This window comes from Amblyomma mixtum, chromosome 2 (genome assembly GCF_055824585.1).
Source record: "Amblyomma mixtum isolate Tamu chromosome 2, ASM5582458v1, whole genome shotgun sequence".
NCBI lineage: Eukaryota > Metazoa > Arthropoda > Arachnida > Ixodida > Ixodidae > Amblyomma > Amblyomma mixtum.
Window position 1 is genome coordinate 48764640 of NC_143013.1, and position 18973 is coordinate 48783612.

At 47.6% G+C, this 18973-nt stretch overlaps 2 protein-coding genes across 3 annotated transcripts in view; both read left to right on the forward strand.

The window, feature by feature from the left end:
* Positions 1-18973, forward strand: part of LOC149359261 (uncharacterized) — a 51891-nt gene that overhangs the window by 11113 nt on the left and 21805 nt on the right. For both annotated transcript variants that reach the window (XM_089571553.1, XM_089571554.1), the window contains exons 2-4: positions 11916-11998; positions 14390-14447; positions 18432-18523. In XM_089571553.1, coding sequence (XP_089427679.1) covers positions 11954-11998; positions 14390-14447; positions 18432-18523 — 195 coding nt within the window. In that variant the 5' untranslated portion in view covers positions 11916-11953. The remainder of the gene's footprint in view (positions 1-11915; positions 11999-14389; positions 14448-18431; positions 18524-18973) is intronic.
* LOC149359262 (uncharacterized) lies at positions 2234-2879 on the forward strand. The gene has a single exon (XM_089567624.1). The coding sequence runs from the start codon at positions 2234-2236 to the stop codon at positions 2708-2710; it is 477 nt and encodes a 158-aa protein (XP_089423750.1). The 3' UTR covers positions 2711-2879.

Consider the following 18973-nt stretch of genomic DNA (forward strand, 5'->3'; position numbering starts at 1 on the left):
ACCTCCTGTAAACAGGCAGTGATTAGCATAGGCGAGATCGTGTCTCCCTGCCTGACACCTTTCCTTATTGGAATTTTATTGCTGAATTTATGGAGAACATCACATCTGTGCAATCGTTATAAATATTTTCCAATATTTTCACATAACACTCTTCTACACCCTGATTCTTCAATGCCGCGTGACTGCTGATGTTTCCACTGAGTCAAATGCTTTCTCTTAATCAACGAAAGCTATATATAGGGGTTGGTTACATCCTGCGAATTTCTCTATCACCTGGTTGATAGAGTGAATATGGTTTGCTGATTGAGCATCCTTTAGGAAATCCTGCCTGATTATTTGGTTGACTTAAATCTAAGGTGGTCCTGACCCTATTAGCGATCACCTTAGTAAATACCTGGTAGGCAGCGGTCTGTAATTGGTCTGTAATTTTTCTGTAATTGGTCTGTAATTTTCATGACCTTGATTTCTCCTTTCTTATAAATTAAGATAAGATTAGCGTTCTTGCTAGCTTATGGTACGCTCGAGGTCATCAGGCATTGCATATACAGAGTGGCTAGTTTTTCTAGCCAGGCTTCCCTCCATCCTTCAAGAGATCTGCTCTTACCTGATCTTCACCAGCTGCTCTCCCCAACCCCTGAATCCCATCCCATTTTGCGGAATAAAGTTTTATACTACTCCTAGTATTCTTTTCGTTACTGGCGGGATGTCCCGTTGCCGTGCTCTACTGCTTCTCTAATTAACGTTCTGATTACATTGGCTACTGCATAGATTTGTGTAGAATTCTTCGGCTACTTGAACTATCTTATCTATACTGCTAATTACGTTTGCCTTTTTGCTTCTTAGCCAATACATCTGATTTTTACCTATGCCTAGTTTCTAAGGGATACTAAACTGCAGCCATCTAATCTCCCTGCTTGTGGGTAGATGAATCGGCTGCTCCGTCATGAGCTACACGCCGCAATTCTGCTTCGGTACAAATATAGCGGAGGCAAATTGGTTGATAGATTATTGGCAGCTGTACAACCAATTGCAACAAATGTTTAGCCGCTTGTTGGGAACTACCGCACCCAGCACTGAAGCAGCTACGCGAAAACTTTCAGGAGTGGCTGTTGGTAAATAAATATGACAAACCTGACAGCGAAATCTCCGTTTTGATTACAAGACACGCCTCATTACATAGGCGACCAAAGTTTGTATTTGATCTCCAGCAGGAGTGTTCCGCACACCTTGTGCAGTGTGTTGTTGACAACAAGAAACTGGCAGCCTCTACTCGTCTGCGTTTACAGCAGATGAGCTCATGGTATTTAGAGTGCAGGCATATGTGTTTCTGGACAACACAGAATTGGACAAGGGAGAGCAAGATCTCAGGGTCCTTGCAAGCGTTTCGACAAGGGGACTTGTCGAAACGCTGGCAAGCACTCTTATTTTCCCTTTCCGCTGTTCACATTGTGTTGTTCAGCAGATGAGGCTCGTCGTACTTTGTCTTGTCAGCGAACATCAGACACCTGAGAGAACTGTATAGATGGGGATGGGAGAAAAGATCAACTGAACTCGTACGACTCTGGAGTCGGAATAGGGTTCCGAAAACATAGTAGTTCCTGGATACGATGTTTAGCTTATATCGCCGGAGCTTTGACCATGACGACCATAGCAGGTTCTGCGCAGTGCTCGCGTGTTTCTGGGATCTAGCTGACAATAAAAGTTTCCGTAGATCGCTTGAGCTCTGGGCTTAGTACACAGAATCGTCGAGATGCACGATCTAGAAACAAAAAACTGTCCATGAAAGTTTAATCGCCAATTTAAGTGCCGTTCTGTCAAGCAGAAAACTGAACCTATCGCGTAAGCAGAGATACCGCCTGGCCTTATAGTGAACCACTGCAAGGTTCTCCCCGCACCTGTATTTTAGGCTGTTGAAGTTCTTGAGTGACTACTACTATCGGATTTTGGCTGCTCACCTTTCCGACATCTCCATACCGTAGAAGACAAGAAAAAAGCAGTTTGGCGCGACTTGTGCGGACTGAGCGGTGCGTGTGGGCTCCATCAAACCATTGCAAACGCACTGGGATGCCTTTCTGAGACCGATCAGCTCGGGCACATTTCGACACAGACAGTACGCTGACTTCGTGCTCGTAGGCTTAGTAAAATACCTGCAAGATAGCACTTCGCCACTGAGAAAGCTTTGAACCTGGTGTTGCACGATTTTGGGCAAACCTGAAGGTATTATAAACGAGCTATGAAAATTGTACTGACATGGAATAAGATAAACACCAAGAAAATTAGACGTCTGTCGTCCGCTTGGTGCACACTTGTTTCATCACAGGGTGCCATCCTGTACGGGATATACCAGTTCTACCTCAACTGGGACAAAGAACAGCAGGGGAACGGAGCCGTCGACGGCCCGATCTACGCCTTTCAAGCGGGAGGTCCATCCGGTGCTCCGGGACAGCCGTACTACTTCGTAGGACCGCAGCCAGTTCCGGGCGCTCAGCAACCGGTTCCCGGCGGACCACAGGTGTATGCGTTTGCGCCACAACCTGGCGCCCAACAGCAGTTTCCCGGTGGCCCGCCCAATGTTGTGTACTTCTACGGTGGCGTGCCTGGCCAGCCCGGTCAACCCATGCAGCCTGGGGTGCCAGTTGTTGGTCAGCAGCCGAGTTCGCCGCACATGCAGGCTCGCCAAGCGGCTGCGCAGGGGCAACTTAGGGGCTGAAGGACACGGGTAGTGGCGGTACTGTCGCGCTTTCGGAATTTCTTCACAGCTCTGGCCGGTCGTTCGTAGAGGGCGCCACATTTCTGGCTCAACAATTTGGCAGCAAATAAATGCGGAAAAATGTGAGCCCTTTGCGTGTTCTTGTGTTCTTCCAGCAGATATTTGCGAAAATTATATAGCGGGCATGGCTGGAACTGGAATGTATTTCGGTAGGAGGTTTTGAGTATCCTGAAGCTGTGTGCTTGTGTCGAAGGGCAAGCTTTGCTGTTAGGAATTCTTTTCTTCGAGAGCGCTACTCGTGATCGAACAACCCAGTCCTGACTGTGATATTCCTCGCACAGTGGACCAGCAGAATCTGGTTGGTGGGTGAGGGGAAGTAAAGCGAGGGTTCGCTGAAGAGTGCCGCGGTGTGCTCCAAAGCTGATGCATTTTACCTTGACAGTAATCACGTGCCGAGTCAGGGTTTCCTTGCTGCCACCACTTGTTGAAGTACCCTGTGACATGGGCACAGTGTAAAAATTTATTGCACACGTAGTTAACATCGTGCGCCCAGTGGAATTATTTTCGAACGTCTTATGCTACATCATCAGCTAGTGTCGTCTGAGGTAAAGCCGGAGTTAAATTTCGCCACCTCTAATGAGGCTTTTGCCCAAGGCCGCTTCTGCGTGCTAGATTAACTGATAATTTTGTCTGCGAAGTATTGGGAGGTCAAAGCGAAGGAATGGATGCTTCAGGCAGATCCGCTTCCCTGGCGGGTATCATATCCGCGGAATTATATTTTAGCCTTCAGTCCCCAGTGACGACCCTCTGGGAGGAAAGGTTTCAAAATTTTAAATTTCTGTAAGGAACATGCCTGGGGTGCGCACACAAAATTTAGTGCTCCCCAACGAATAATTCTGAAAGTTCGGCTGCGTCTTGATATTCCCGCGTTTTTACACTGGTTTCTGGACGCCAATAATACTTGTTCTAGTTCATTTCTGCAAGAAAAGGTGATATAAACAGCTCAGCTTATTTGGCAGATTTTAATGTCCTCATGTGGGCAGAGAAGGCGAACGAGCGCGCGCACATTTCTTAGCCACGGCTGAGCTTACAACAAAAAAATTCAGGGGGCACTTTGACTGTCTAAAGTGCGTAGAGGCGAAAGCGTTTTCCGCACCACTTTGACTGCTTCTGTGGCACTCGTGGCGTCACATATAATTGCGTACTAATTACTAAGTGATGACAAATCAGTAATTAATGGTCAATTACTGATTAATCCCTGAATACTAATTAACTGCTAATTAATGACGCTTAAGCTTCGCCTTTAGGAGTGGAACGCGACAGCGTGTTGTAGCGCTGCCAGGGAGTCCACGGAACGCCGCCACCCGATGGGCGCGATGCCTTGCCCTTTGAACGCAACGCCTTTTGAGGAAAGGAAATGGCGCAGTAATTCTCTGTCATCTCGGTGGACACCTGAACCGCACCGTAGAGGAGGAGGAGGATAAACTTTATTTTCGTCGACAGATGTATCTGACGGTGTGGGGTTATAGCCCCATCAAGTGGCCATGAGCCCGTGGCGTTCGGCGACTTCTAGGGCTCTTGTCACAACCCGGATCTGTGTGTCCGAGTCGGAGCTGAGCAATGCGGCCTCCCACTGGTCTGGATTCGAGAGCTGCAAGCCTCTAGGGGGGTAGTCCCGAGGGCAAGCCCAGAGTATGTGGGATAGAGTGGCATGTTGGCCACACATTTGACAGGAAGGGGAGTACACCCCAGGGTATATGCGGGCATATATCGCGGGGTTGGGGAAGGTGTTCGTTTGGAGTTGCCTCCACGCAACTTCTTGGGGTTTGGTGAGAGAACTATGTGCGGGGGGATATAGAAGTCTACCTAAGCGGTAGTGCATGGTTATGTCATGAAATGTGACCATACGATCTCTCGCCGTCCGCAGGACGGGCGACACCACAACCCGGTAGACGAATCCTCGGGCATAATTGTGGGCCGCCTCGTTGCCTGGATGCGACGAGTGCGCAGGGACCCAGATCAATTGGATCGGGCGGAGTTGAAGTTTGGTGGAGTGGAGGAGAGAGAGGGTGACAGGGGAGACCCGGCCTTTGGCGAAACTGCGAATCGCCGATTTAGAGTCGCTGAAGATGGTTTCTGCAGGCGGCCATCGCCAAGGCTATGGCCGCCTCCTCGGCCTCTTCAGGCGATCTGACGGGAATGGAGCACGCAACTAGTGGCCGTCCACAGTAGTTTACAACCGCGAGCGAAAAAGCTTCGCGGTCGGGGTATTCAGCGGCGTCGACATAGACTGCTGTCTGATCTGTTAAATATTTTTTGTGCAGAGACTTAGCCCTGTGCTTGCGGCGAGCGACATGATACTCTGGGTGCATATTTTTAGGAAGAGGGGTAACGATAAGGTTACTGTGGATATGGTGTGGAAGCTGGACCCTGTCGGGTGCGGTTGTTTCGAAGCGTATTCCAAGCTTGTCGAGTATGTGACGTCCCGTGGAGGTGTGAGTGAGACGCTCGTACTGAGAAGTGAGATGAGCTTCCGAGAGCTCCGTCACAGTGTTGTAGACCCCTAATGCCAGTAGTTTATACGTGGGGGTCCGGTGGGGGAGATGAAGAGCCGCCTTGTAAGCCTGTCGAATAAGGCAGTCAACGCGGTCCTGTTCCTGGCAGCTAAGGTAGAGGTAAGGGAGGGTATATGTGAGGCGACTGATAACAAACGCCTGAAGAAGACGTCGGAGGTCAGCCTCTCGCATGCCTCTATGTTTATTAGCAATGCGACGAATTAGACGAATGGTCTGCGATACAGAGACTGTAAGTTTAGCTAGAGTGTCGGTGTTTTTCCGATTGCTCTGGATGAGGAGCCCCAATACCCTAATGGTGGATACTTCGCGTATGGGCTGACCACTAGCAGTAATGCAGATGGGAGGATGGCCGTGGAGGCCGGGTTGACCTCGGATGAGCAGCAGCTCGGATTTCTGAGGGGAGCACGAGAGGTCGGCTGCGGCTACATGGCGCTCAATGACATCGACCGCTTGTTGAAGTGCGGATTCGACCGTAGAAAAAGGGAGGAAGTTGGAGTGAAAGAAGAAAGACAAAGAGGGCCCCTAATGAAGAAAATGAACATTGTATTTGAGGAAAGGAAATTACACAGTAACTGTCTCAATTACGCAATACCTGCCTCGCATATCTCGGTGGACACCCATGAAAATTCAGGGGGCACTTTGGCTCTCTAAAATGCTGCAAGGAGAAAGCGTTTCCTGGCGCACTGTTTGTTTTATTTACTTTTTGATTTTTCATATTTTTTTGCTCCTTTTCTTATTTTTATTTTCATATCTTGATTATATTTTGCTTTTGTTTATTTTCTTTTTTTTTTCTTCTCATGACTTTATTCCTTTTATTTTATTCATGCAACCCATGAATTCTCTAGATGCGCCTTTATTCATGCTCGAACCTTGAGCCTTCGTGGCGGAGTGGTAGCGTATCCGCTTCAAATGCCAAAGGCCCTGGTGCGATCCCCACCCTCGGCGCAGTTACTTTTTAAGCAGTGACGCCGAAAGGCGGACATATCTGCCGACGTATCAGTCGACAGCCGACGCGTCTGTCGACACTTCTGCCGACGCGTCTGTCGACACGGCTGCCGACGCGTCTGTCGACACTTCTCCCGACGCATCTGTCGACACGGCTGCCGACGCGTCTGTCGACACGGCTGCTGACGCGTCTGCTAACGGCAGTATGAGGCATTAAAGGCTTGCGCCTTAATATCTGGGTGGACATACGTCAAAATTCAGGGGGGCAATTTTTTGACCTAAAATGCGGTCACTGATGTGTGGTTAAGATGTTAAGCTTCGCCTCTAAGAGTGGAACGCGACAGCGTCTTGCAACGCTGCGAGGGAGTCCACAGAACGCCATCGCCCATTCGGTTCTACGCCTCGCTCGTCGGTGAATTGGTTTTTGAGGAAAGGAAATGTATCTGTCCCTCATATCTCGGCGGACACCTAAACCTCGCCGGAAGGGAAGGGAGGAGGATGGGAGTGAGCGAAGACACCGTATTCACTAGACGCGCCTTTGTTCATTCCAAACCATCGAGCTGGCATGGCGGAGCTAGCTCGATGGTTTGGCGGATCAATGAAGAAAAAAAAGAGCTGGCATGGCGGAGTGGATAGCACGCTCCTCTCGCACTCCGAAGACTGGGGTTCGATTCCCGGGCTCGACCAATTTCCTACTCGGTTTTATTTATTTATATGGCCTGACTAGAAAAGCTAATTAGACTAATTGGGTAATTAAGCAATTAAGTAAGCTCAGTCTCACTTGGAGCATCACTACAGAATCCCTTCAATTGGGTGCATGGTTACTAGCCAAAGTACAATTGGCCCCGTTTGAAATGCGCGCACTGTGACGTCACGACCGTTTCGACCAATTGAGAAGCGTGACATTTCTGTCGACAACTTCTGCTTACAACGATGAGACATTAAAGGCTTTCGCCTTAAAAAAGACGTCTTTCCAAGAACTTTTTCCGTTCATTTCGCATGTCTTCCTTGAAAGGGTTCAACGGGGCTTGCCACAAAGAGTTCTGTGCATCCGCTCCTGCTATCTCAGCCATAGCCGGAGCCGCCAGAAAACACGTTGTGTAGATATTTGTGTACCTCATGACTGAAGGGGATATAGTTTTTTTTTACAGCAGTTCCTGAGATACACGACTTGAAAGAAAGCTTTAGCAGCTTTTTTAACGGCGTAAGAAAAATTTATACTGGCTTGCGTGTGTCCGGAACAGTCGCTTAAGGGCAGCGATGATTCGAACCACAGCGCTGAAGCACCTTAATGTTTCCATGTAGTTCTTGTACAAGGGAGGGTACTGGCGGTGATGGTAGAAACAGCGCTTACACAGGACGAGGCAAGAACACAACACAGGGTCTGTGTTGTGTTCTTGCTTCATCATGTGTCAGCGCTGTTTGTACCATAATCTTATATAGAGGCCCGTGTGCTGTGCGATGTCAGTGCACGTTAAAGAACCCCAGGTGGTCGAAATTTCCGGAGCCCTCCACTACGGCGTCTCTCATAGCCTTAGTCGCTTTGGGACGTTAAACCCCATATACCAACTAGCCAACCATAATCTTATACCAACAAGCCCAACTCTCCACTTTACTGGCGTTGAGCCTGCTGCCATGAGGTTAGGTGGGATGAATGGCTTTGTCTCTAGCAAGAAGGCCGCATAAAGCCCGCTTCGTAAAATCTACTCGAGGAATGGAAGCAGTGCCGCAAACGGAAGGAATCAGTAAATAACTTTCTTTGGTTCGAAAAACGGCAAAGCTGCGTAGCTGGTGCAAAAATACTTCGCCATTGAGAGCTAAGGGACGGAGCGACCTATACGCGACATGTGAGAGCACATGCAGATCGAGAAAATGATTGTGGTCATTTTCTAGTCTCATTTATGGTCTCGGAGGTAATATTATGAAGAAAACATTGAGAACTTACTAGACTGATGTTCCCTAGTTGCGACCTATTGTGTTTGGCGGAGGAAATCCAGTGGTCCGAGAGGGAAGGGTTGTGGCGGGAACGGCGTTGTCAAGTCGCTTGTTTGGACGCCGAGAAAGTGTACAAGAGTTCGGAACTTAAAAACGGCTTGGAACGTCTTTTGCTGTCTTGGTGTATGTGTGCGTGTGGCCTCCAGAACTTTACTGCGTAAATCGGCAATGCCATTATTGGACACCAAACACAGTAAAAAGTTAGTGAGACGTTAAACTCACCCTCCCCCTCTTAATTGACACACACACACACACACACACACACACACACACACACACACACACACACACACACACACACACACACACACACACACACACACACGCACGCACGCACGCACGCACGCACGCACGCACGCACGCACGTGGTGGTGGTAGTTGCCACCATGCTCGGCTTTTTTATTTATTTTTATTCAACTGTGTTATGACTTGCTCTTAAAATTTGCCATTTTCTAGTCTTACACATCTAACTTTAAGTCAGTTCTCTGTTTGTGACCAACCAATCTTGCAAACTCTTTTCACCGCAGATTTATTTGCATGACCATTGAGAGAGGGAGAGAGAGAAAGTAATTCAACGAAATGAAAGGTGGAGAGGTCAGCCCGCGTTGTGGTGACCCCGGCCTGCTATTCCATCCTGGGGCCTCAGAAAGAGCCGCTCTGCCTGCATCGACTTCCGAATGGTTACCATCACATTGGAGAAGAGGCGTTCAATTTTTTCGCCAGATTTACCACACACAGCACATGTGCCAACTTCGTATTTGAATTTCTTTTTGTAGCTGCGAGTTCTAAGACACCCTGATCTAGCTTCAGAGAGTACGCCACTGCCTCTTGAGTTATCATAGAACGATACCTTCCTGATCCGTCCTTTCCATTGTCTATTTAGTAAAACGAGCTTTTGGGCAAGTTGGTTACTTTGCTTGCACATAACTGCAGCGTAAAAATTGACGAGCACAAAGGAAGAAACACCTACGGCACAGACAAACGCTGCGTTTGTCCGTGTCGTAGGGGTTTCTTTCTTTGTGCTCGTCATTTTTTACGCTGCAGTTATGTAGATTCATTGTCTATACAGTTCTACACTATGCTTCTTTTTCATTGAAATGATCCATTTTCTTACCTTCCGCATTTTTCGTCTGTAGTTTGATACTATTTCTTCCTCTTTTATTTTGTCTCCTGCATACTTACTGGTTAGCTTTCTAGTTCTTTTCCGCCACTGGGAGTCAACGCTCTTTCTGTATAAATATTTAAATTCCGTAGCTGTACACCTGATATCGCTGGACGGGGAAATCGTCCGGTCGTGCCCACTGACAGCGATGTTTTTTCATTTGAAACGCCTTCAAATATTTCCGTCACGTTTTTGAGGCTTTCTGGTTAATCATAGGTGCCCAGTTTACGGAGATGGCTTTTCGACCGAACGAGCTGTATTCCCTATCGCGAAGAGCCATGCATGAGTACCTAGTAGAAGAGATGCGCGACTTCGACCTACAGCCCGCAGAGTACGCAGCAAAGACAACGACAAACAGAAAGGGGTGTACTGACAGAGTCTTTTGCATTCAGTATTGTACGAGATATTGAGCTGATCAGTACGTACATTAGCGACTAGAAGGCCGTACTCGTGCTCTGTGGAAAGTAATAAAGAGAAGAAAGAAGTTGAAAAATGTCTCCTGTCTTTTCGTACGTACTTAGCAAAGTTTAGCGCGCCTTTTTTTACTGTAGCTGCTCGGTGCTGTGGAAGAAAAAAGCCAAAGTACCACAGCACAACGCACGGTAAACCGACTCTCGACAGAAATTAATGACCAAAGCAACAAAGCTTAGCAATGTCTGCTTTTCTTTTTTAACGGACCCAAATTCATCCTACACTGGACTTCCTGGGCGGTACGTTGCGGTCTATCGCAAGAGGGAAGCTTAGCTGCTCAGAGTTCTGTGTCGCAACTGTTCACTTGAAATCAGCACCGTTTACCCTGTGGTGCGTCTGTTGCTTCTTCTCTGCACCAACATGCGTTTGTCGTCGATGCTGCACGTTTACTTAATGGTCGGCCATACTGACTTCCGTTGAAGTGCTAGATGCTTTCCGTGTTCCACGTATGTGGCGTGATTAAACTTCGTGTGAATTGCTCGGTGAGACAACTACTATTTGCTTTTACTTGCATTTAAAGTCGCCAAATTTATTCAGTACTCTCTCCGGCCTGCCAGCCAGTGTCGCCAGATGCGGTAAGTAAGTGGGTTACGGGTAAATGGGAGCGAGCCTTTAGTGCAGGTTCAACGCATTTCTTATGCTGACTCCCTGAGGCGTGACTACTTGCGGTTTTAACGAAATCGACTCCCCGCTGTGGCTTCATTGCGATCTAGTCAAGAAGGACCGTAGCGCGCGGAACATCGTCGTTTGCTCCGTTGAGTAAAAGTTCCGCCTTCACATGCAGACGTCGCTGTCATAACTTTGTTGCAGAAGAGTGTCTGAGGAGGGCTGTTACAAGCCTGTTTTCACTATAATGATTAAGAAGAGCCGCCTAGGGTCGATGCGTGGGTTTTCTAGTGCCAGCATCTAATGGTATGTCACGGTATGGCTCCGTATGGCGAGCATGGTGGGCATGGTATGGAATGCTATGGTATGGCATGGTATGGCATGGTATGGCATGGTATGGCATGGTATGGCATGGTATGGCATGGTATGGCATGGTATGGTATGGTATGGTATGATATGATATGATATGGTATGGCATGGTATGGTATGGTATGGTATGGTATGGTATGGTATGGTATGGTATGGTGTGGTGTGGTGTGGTGTGGCATGGTAAGGTATGCTATGGCATGGTATGGTGTGGTATGGTATTGTATGTTGTGGTATATAATGGTATGCTATGGTATGGCGTGGTATGGTATGGCATGGTGTGGTATGGCATGGTATGGTGTGGTGTGGTATGGTATGGTATGGTATGGTATGGTATGGCATGGTATGGTATGGTATGGTATGGTATGGTATGGTATGGTATGGTATGGTATGGCGTGGTGTGGTATGTTATGGTATGGTATGGCATGGGAAGCGTGGTATGTCGGGGTTAATGTAGCATGCCCCGGCCGCAGGGGGCTATGGTATACGCCGCAGTAGATTACTCCGGTGAAGAGCCACTTGGGGTATTTTGACGCTCACCGAGATCGTAGTGCAGACAGGTATTTTTGTTTCACACCCATCAGAGTGCGACCTCTGCAGGGGGGATGTGATCTAACTCGTTTATTTAATAGCCATGATGGAATAAAGAGAAGAATAAAGTGCTGTGAAGACCGGGTTTGGCAAAGCGCTTTTAAAGTATATTAGGGCACATTACTCCGATTTTTTTCTGGCTTTTAGCATTACGTTCCGCTATATGTGAGTGGCATGCTTTTTAATGGTCTCCCCAGATTGCTCAGTACGCTTAGGTGACATGATGATATGGCTCTACGAGGCCTTTTAAGAAACAATATGGCTGTATTCGCCGTATTTAAAGCGTACATAGCAACACGCTTTGATGCTTGTTGCTATTGCTATTTTTGGGCTCTTGATATATCTGCCTCCGGGAAGTCTGAATCGACGTTCTTACCATAACTTTTTTTTTCTGCCTTCAACAACAGCTTTTGTTCTCTCAGCAAACACAAACCTTTTCCTGTACAAACTGGTAGCCGCGCGCTGCACGCGTTTTTTTTTTTTTCATTCGGAGCGTGCAAGCTGTGAAGCAGAAGAAGATATTCGGCAGCCATGACCAGCCTGAAATTCGTGCAGACGATCCTCTACTTGTGCACAGTGAGTATAGAGAAATTAGTGCTTTATTCCTACTTCTAGTAATGCTGCTGTTGTCAGAGCTACGTCGCCCTTGTCGCCGCTGCTTCGTAACGTCATATTTCGTGTGGTCTGGAAGCCGACTGTGTTCGAAGCGACAGAGAGCCAGGATTGGGATACCTGCAAAAGCCTCCGCTGTTCTACATAATACTCGATGAGCCTAAGTAGACTAGGGAGTTGTGATTCCGTCTGTCTTAACGTGCTTACTAAGTAGGCCGGACAAGTGGGGCTCAAAAAGGTTTTCGCGACGAGCTGTGCAAAATAAGCTAGCTATTAATGTTGACTCTTATGCAAGTTCCTGCTTGAACAAGCACTGACCACTGCTTGTATAGGTTTTCAAAGCCACACATCCCGGTGTTGGTGAGCTTGCCTCAAGATTGTGAAAACATTTTTTCGGCTGCATGAGCTTTCGCTGTTGTGCTAGTGTGTTTTCAGTACACTCTGCACTGCCCACGCCGAAATTTGGAGACTCGACGTAAGCTTCGCACACGTTAAATAACGGACATATTAGACAACGGATAAGAAGACGCGATTAAGGCCACCTAATGAGAGGGAAGAAGAAAATAAAGTAATTATGGCTAACTTTGTGAATAATTACATATTCAGTCGTGTTTTTTTTTTGTCTAAAATGCAACAGATAAAGGGTTTCCTTTTGTTCAATGCCGCATCTGTCGAAAGGAAAAACAGGAAAATTCTCGAAGTTAACACTTTCAGAACATGATTACATCATTTCACGCTATACGGCTATAAGTCATTGCGTACAGTCACAAATACAGGTCACGCTGCAGCCAATTAGCCAAGTAGTCTAAGGCTGCATCGCACAGATAAAGATATCCTGAGCTTGATGCAGCACTACCGCAAGCGGTTCTTTCTTCAGAAAGAAATGGAACCAGTAAACAAGTGAAATATACCACTGTTCAGAAGTCTTGGTAAAGGGGCTGAGAGCACCCGCGCATTTTCCTGTCTTGCATTCACCATGAAACGTTGCTGATCCTAAGCATAATCTGCACAGATGTTTTTCTGCTTTTTGAATTGAATATACTGAACTTAAAGCAGGCGTTCTTGCTCTGGAGCAAAAAAATTGCCCAGAAATTTCAATGACGCGACATGAGCCTTTTCAACACAATGGGAGCAACAGAGGTTGTGGAGTGATATCTTATCAGGTGCAAGGTGTTCAAAAACGCAGTTAATACAAAAAGAAAAAAAAATTGTGCAAACTGCCGTAGGCTGCAGTCACTTCACTTGACGGGCGGTTCAACCATCGTTGAATCAGCGGAGCCAGCGGAGGTGATAGCTTCCACAAGCGTGGCGTTACCAGGCGCTCGGCAGATCACCGAAAAAAGTTTTGAAGTCATTGCCTCGCGCTCCTGAATCAAATATACTGTTGGCTATTTGAATTTCACCAAGAGTTGCGCGTTCTCAACTCCCTCCCGAAAAACTCCAGGGACACTAATTGATTTAGGCCCACCTTACAGTGCTTTCGCTGCAAAAACTGCAATCACTGTTTGGTACTAATGATTAGTGTGTAAGCGTGATTCGTCTGCAGTTTAGATTAGTGTGTAAACGTAAACCTCATAATATATAGTCAGAGCATCCGCACGGTCGCTGTCGTGACCAAGTGTGCGGGCAGGAGGGCCGGTATGAACCAATGAAACGAGCAATAGCTGTCTCACCCCGGGGACGTCCGAGGTGCGCCCTAAGGGGAGTGAAGGGGATGAAAATGGAGAGAGATATGGAAAGAAGGGCAGGTGGAGCCTTTGTTAAAAATAAATAAATAAACGCAAGCGTTTTGTTCCTAGACCGTGCACACACTAAATATATCTACAGCCTTCAACTTGTAACTCTCTTGTCCCAGAGTTAACACATTTTTGTTTGTTTTCCTCACCAACACATTCGGTGTGTTCGTGTGTGGGTTCTTTATGAGAAGCACAAGTGCGTTTATCAATGCTTTAAAAAGTGTTAGCCCTGGGACATTCTGGGGCTTCTTTTTCACACATTTAAGGGTGTTAAAAATTTCTCTAGTGGGCTTTTTTCGTAACATTCGAAAAAGGCCTTACTCTCAGAGGGGTCAGAAGGAGAGCTCCTCTCATTTTCAAGAGATGCAAAACTCAAGGGATACAAATTACGCGAACGATAACGCCTAGAAGCAACGCCACTGACTACTAAGCTTTTCAAATAGACTGCAGATACGACGCTAGGTGTTCAGCCAAGGTGCACTAGTGTAGCCCATTTTGTTCGGCCCTGAGAAGTGGAAGCTTTCAATGGGTCCGGACGCTGTAGACACATTTTGCGGCCATGAGAGTCGAAAACCAGTTGTAAGCAAATTCGCGTATCCTGAACGCACTTTTTCTGCAGGGGGTCAACGCCATCCAGGTGTTCAAGTACGTCATTGGAGGGTACCGGACAATAAATAGTAAGTCGCTGCTGACTTATATTTCTCGGCCTTAGGTAATTACGGCTATTTCTGTTCTAGCAAAGAACAATTTTCGGCTTCTCCACTTCTTTCGTGTGATAGAATAATATACAAGTAGTTTTCATGTTTATTTTTTCACAGTTACTGACAGCCGTTTCTGAATGGAGGGGCTACAGGATATAGGTGATCAAACCAGCATATTTTTTATAGTTAGACGTTAGCAAGTACGCGAAATACCGGTCTTCACGTTACTTATGCTGCCAGGGGGTCAGATTAATGAAATTTCAGTGGCTGGCGGGCAGATTTATGCTGGAATCCTAGGTTAAGTGTTATTCTAAGAGAATTCAGTTTGGGAGAATTATGTGCACGCCTGTCTTCCCAGATATTCGCTTCCAAATTCAGCTCGATCCGCGTAGTCACGCTTGCAAAGCGGTGATAATGAACGCGAAATTCCTCACAGCGTGGCGCAGAGTTTCTTCGGTCAACAGCGTAAAGCGACCGCTGAAGCTGGTATCGGTTTCCCTCGCACTTTCGGCTGTAGCAGTCGAAGAAACGCTCCACGCGAGACCTGCGTCACAGGGGGGGGAGGAGTTTCGCGTCAACTGCCACCGCGTTTTGTGCGTAATGTCGAGAAATCGGCGGAACGTGCGGGGCCGAATATTTCCAAACACGCGCGTGTTTTTGAATTCCATCAAGTGCAATCGTCTTAAACTACGAACGCCTCTATGCTTCCATTATGAACATTCACGTTAACCAGTGGCTAAGAAGTTCTCTATTATATTTTAGTTGATTAGGTGCTGTTAAAGATGAGGTAGCATGGTCGTGCGCCGGAGAGGGAATGGAGGAGGTCGGAGACGAGGATGCGGGAAAAGACATGGAGAGCAGACTTTATACAGCAAAATTAACATTATTTACAAGTGCTAGCTCGGTAACGAGACGCTCACTGCTGGAACGCTGCATGAGGACAGCACATGATGAAACCATCAGATGAAAAAGGCTGATGAAAAAGCCCCTCGGCCGTACCGCTGCCGAGGTTTTAAAGAGTTCCCTTTCCCTAGGTTCTCTAGATGGGGGCCGGGCCTGCCGGGGAAGGAAGTTCTCAGTGGCACCAATCACAAACAAACACACACACTCCCGAGGGATCACACCACCGTCACGCGCTGGGAGAGGGAGAACGATGCCATCCACGTAGCGCAGACGCCGTAATGTCCATGAGCGGCGTTCCCGCGCATTTCATGCGTTCGAACGTGCGTTCGCACTCGGTGTAGGGGAAACGCTCTCTCAACCGGGAAGACGGACGCGGCTTCCGTGGCAATCCAGGCGCCCACCCAACGCGCGTCTCGGGGTTGGCGTTCCGCTGCAGCCATGCCGTTTTCTTTCCCACGACGAAGGCGAAACGTAACAGTGCCCGACGGCGAATATTATCAACTCACTTTCTCTCCCCTGGCTGCATGACTTCAGTGCAGATGGGGATTAAACACTCCCCTCGAGGGGTAATGTCAAGAATTCTTTCAAGCTTAACTTTTATCATCATGTGTAATCAATACTAAAACAAACGGGACGATGAAAGCCAGATACACGATTCTGTTTTTAGCCTGACTGATTGTGCAAATGTTTTAGGTAGGCCGTATAGACGGACCGCATTGGCAATCCTCCTGGTTTCGCTGTGGCAGCTTGCATGAGTCAGAGGGGAAAATGCATTCGCGGAGCTGAAAAGTTGTCGACTTGCTGAGGAGCACAAGGTGATTCGATGCAGCTGGCGCGGAAAACAATGGGAGGAGGAGGAAAGAACTTTTATTATCCAACAAATGCACTCCCCCCCCCCCCCCCCCCCCCTCGGCATAGGCCGGGAAGGCAGGTTTCTAAAATATCCTGGGAGACCCTGCTGCGTAGTTCGAACCCTGAGCTACAACTGCGCCTCGTCCGACTGGCGGAAGATGCCGTTGGGACACAAGACCTTCCGGTCAGCTTCTAAAGAGATGCAAACAATGGGGGGAAAAGAAATGCGGATTCTCACAGGCTAGGCAAATCTAGCTCAAACAAGGGAGTGTGGGTGAACTCAATCTAGAGTTTTGCTGTGCTTTCTTCTGGGAGTCATGGCAACTACCTTCCGGTTGCGCACTATGTACAGTATTCGTCAAAAATATTCAGCCCAAGGAGTTTGCTCCCAAGCCGTGTAGCGGGGCTCTTAAGCAGATTTGACAGTCCTAAGCTTGTGAGGGTTGAGCACTTACAACAGGGCAGAAAGCTGAGCTAGTTGGTATACACTCATCATAAAAAATCCAGGCGCTAACAAACAAAGACAGGGAGGGGACAAGCGCTGTGTCCCCTCTGAGTCGTTTGTTAGCGCCTGAATTTTTCATGATGATTGAGAACTTAAGTTCCTCCCTCCTTCGTGAGATTAGGGTCCTTAAGTATGCAAAAGAAACCGTGCTATAGGGCTCAGAAGCAGACCGCTTGGGCTGTAAACTTTTGACAAAGACTGTTCCTTTCCAACAAGGGCTGTTTTGGCGTCGCCTTATTGCTTGCTGCGCTCTTGTACGCACCTGACGTGAGCACAACGGAACGGGTTCTGCAAGAGCCCAGAGAGGAGGCGTTTCGATATCCTCCTCGCCCGATGGAAATGTCTATACTACTACTACTACTGCTACTGCTACTGCTACTGCTACTACTACTACTACTACTGCTACTACTACTACTACTACTACTACTACTACTACTACTACTACTACTACTACTACTATTACTATTACTACTACTACTACTACTACTACTACTACTACTACTACTACTACTACTACTACTACTACTACTACTATATAATGGCGCGAAACCCAGGGACCGGGCCCATAACCGCGGCCACTGTAAAATTTGTTCAGTAATTACTCAGACGTAGTGTGCTGTATATGTTATACATCTTACGCTGTAGCCTTCATTTCACCGTCCGATGTGAACTATGTACTGTTTATGCTGTTACCTTCATTTCTGCGGTCATTTGCGAGAAATTTGCCTTTAGCGTTGTAACCTCACTGAAGGCTCACTGCTTTTATGGGCGCCATCCATGCAAAAATAGTGAGGTATGATATCGTTTTCTACCTCTCCTTGCCCCACAGGAAGGTGTATTCAAATTTTTTTAACGTTAAGTACTTCCGCTTCCGGAGATATTCTTGCTACATGGCGTGGAGTGTCTAGATGTGTAATGAACAATTTAACAGAAATCGCTTCTGAGTAGCGAATTGAATCTCGGTAACGCTCGTTGCCTCGTAACTACCACTGGAACAAATGAAGGCACGTGTACACGCTACGTATTCTCGCCTACGGCATTTACAGCCATGCCTTCTTGCGCAGTGCACGATTGGTGGCTTGGAGAAGCAGGGGTAACGTGATTGCCCACTGATTAACATCTTACGTGATCTCTGATAAATGAAACCCCTCCAAGCAACGGCTTCGAGACGTGCCTAGTCATTGCCGACGTTTTGCTACAAATAAACGATTACCTTTCGGCACGCAAAATATTACGTATTCTTCTCTTGGGTTCTGGGCGCATAGCATCCTTCGACTGCTGTGCGACAGTGACCTGACGACGCTGAGATTATGAATTCCAAGCCGAAGTAGAGTTTTATTTTTTCGCTGTTCTGTTGTTCGCTTTTTTTCGGCTTTAAGTGTCCTCGTTGCCTTACTATAGCTCTAGCTGATGTCCACATTTCTAGCTATCTTTCTATCCGGCTTCCACTCTCAGTATCATCTCGATCGCAGAGCCAGGAATCTCAGTGTTATATACCGCTCCGCCCCGTTTACAAGGTGCAATTGAAAACACCTCAGCCACTGGCTTTTGGATTACCGTTATGGTCTTCTGTCCTTACCTTGTATACATTTCGAATAGTTCGTGCCTACAAAGAGAACGTCACAGGTAGTTGAGGCCAGCCTAAATTTTTGACCTGTCTGATGCCGTAGCAACGCTTTCAATATTTCCTGTTGCCCCAGGCAGCGGCTGGATCTTCGACGTGCTCTATGGAACCGAAACAGGGCTCAACCTCGTCAGTGACGTCATCATGCTGCAAGCCCTCCAGCTTACGGTGCGTAGTTGAAATAACAGCGTACACCGTTCTCATGGACGGATGGAAAAACTTTATTTTCGTCAGAGAGCATGTGTAGACGATTCCGTGTTAGATGGCCATCAACCCATGGCTGACGGCGACCTGGGTGGCCCACTCCACGGCCCTGGTCTGGACGACCGGGTCTGAGCTGGCCAATACGGCCTCCCACTGCTCGAGGGAAGGATCACGCATAATGTCCGCCGGTGGCGGTGCTATGCTACAGCACCATAATATGTGGTCATAGGTTGCCAATTCGTTACACCATTTGCACTCCGGCTGAATGTCCGGGTAGATTTTGCTCAACACGTATGGGTTGAAGAAACATCTAGTCTGCAATCGACGCCAGACGCATTCCTGCGCCTTCACCAATTGCTTGTCCGGTGGTGGGTAAATCCTCCGCTCAAGTCTAAAATGATTAGTAATGTCATG

What these genes read in the sequence shown, in the direction of transcription:
- LOC149359262 (XM_089567624.1), top strand. Translation starts at nt 2,234, where the DNA reads ATGAAAATTGTACTGACATGGAATAAGATAAACACCAAGAAAATTAGA.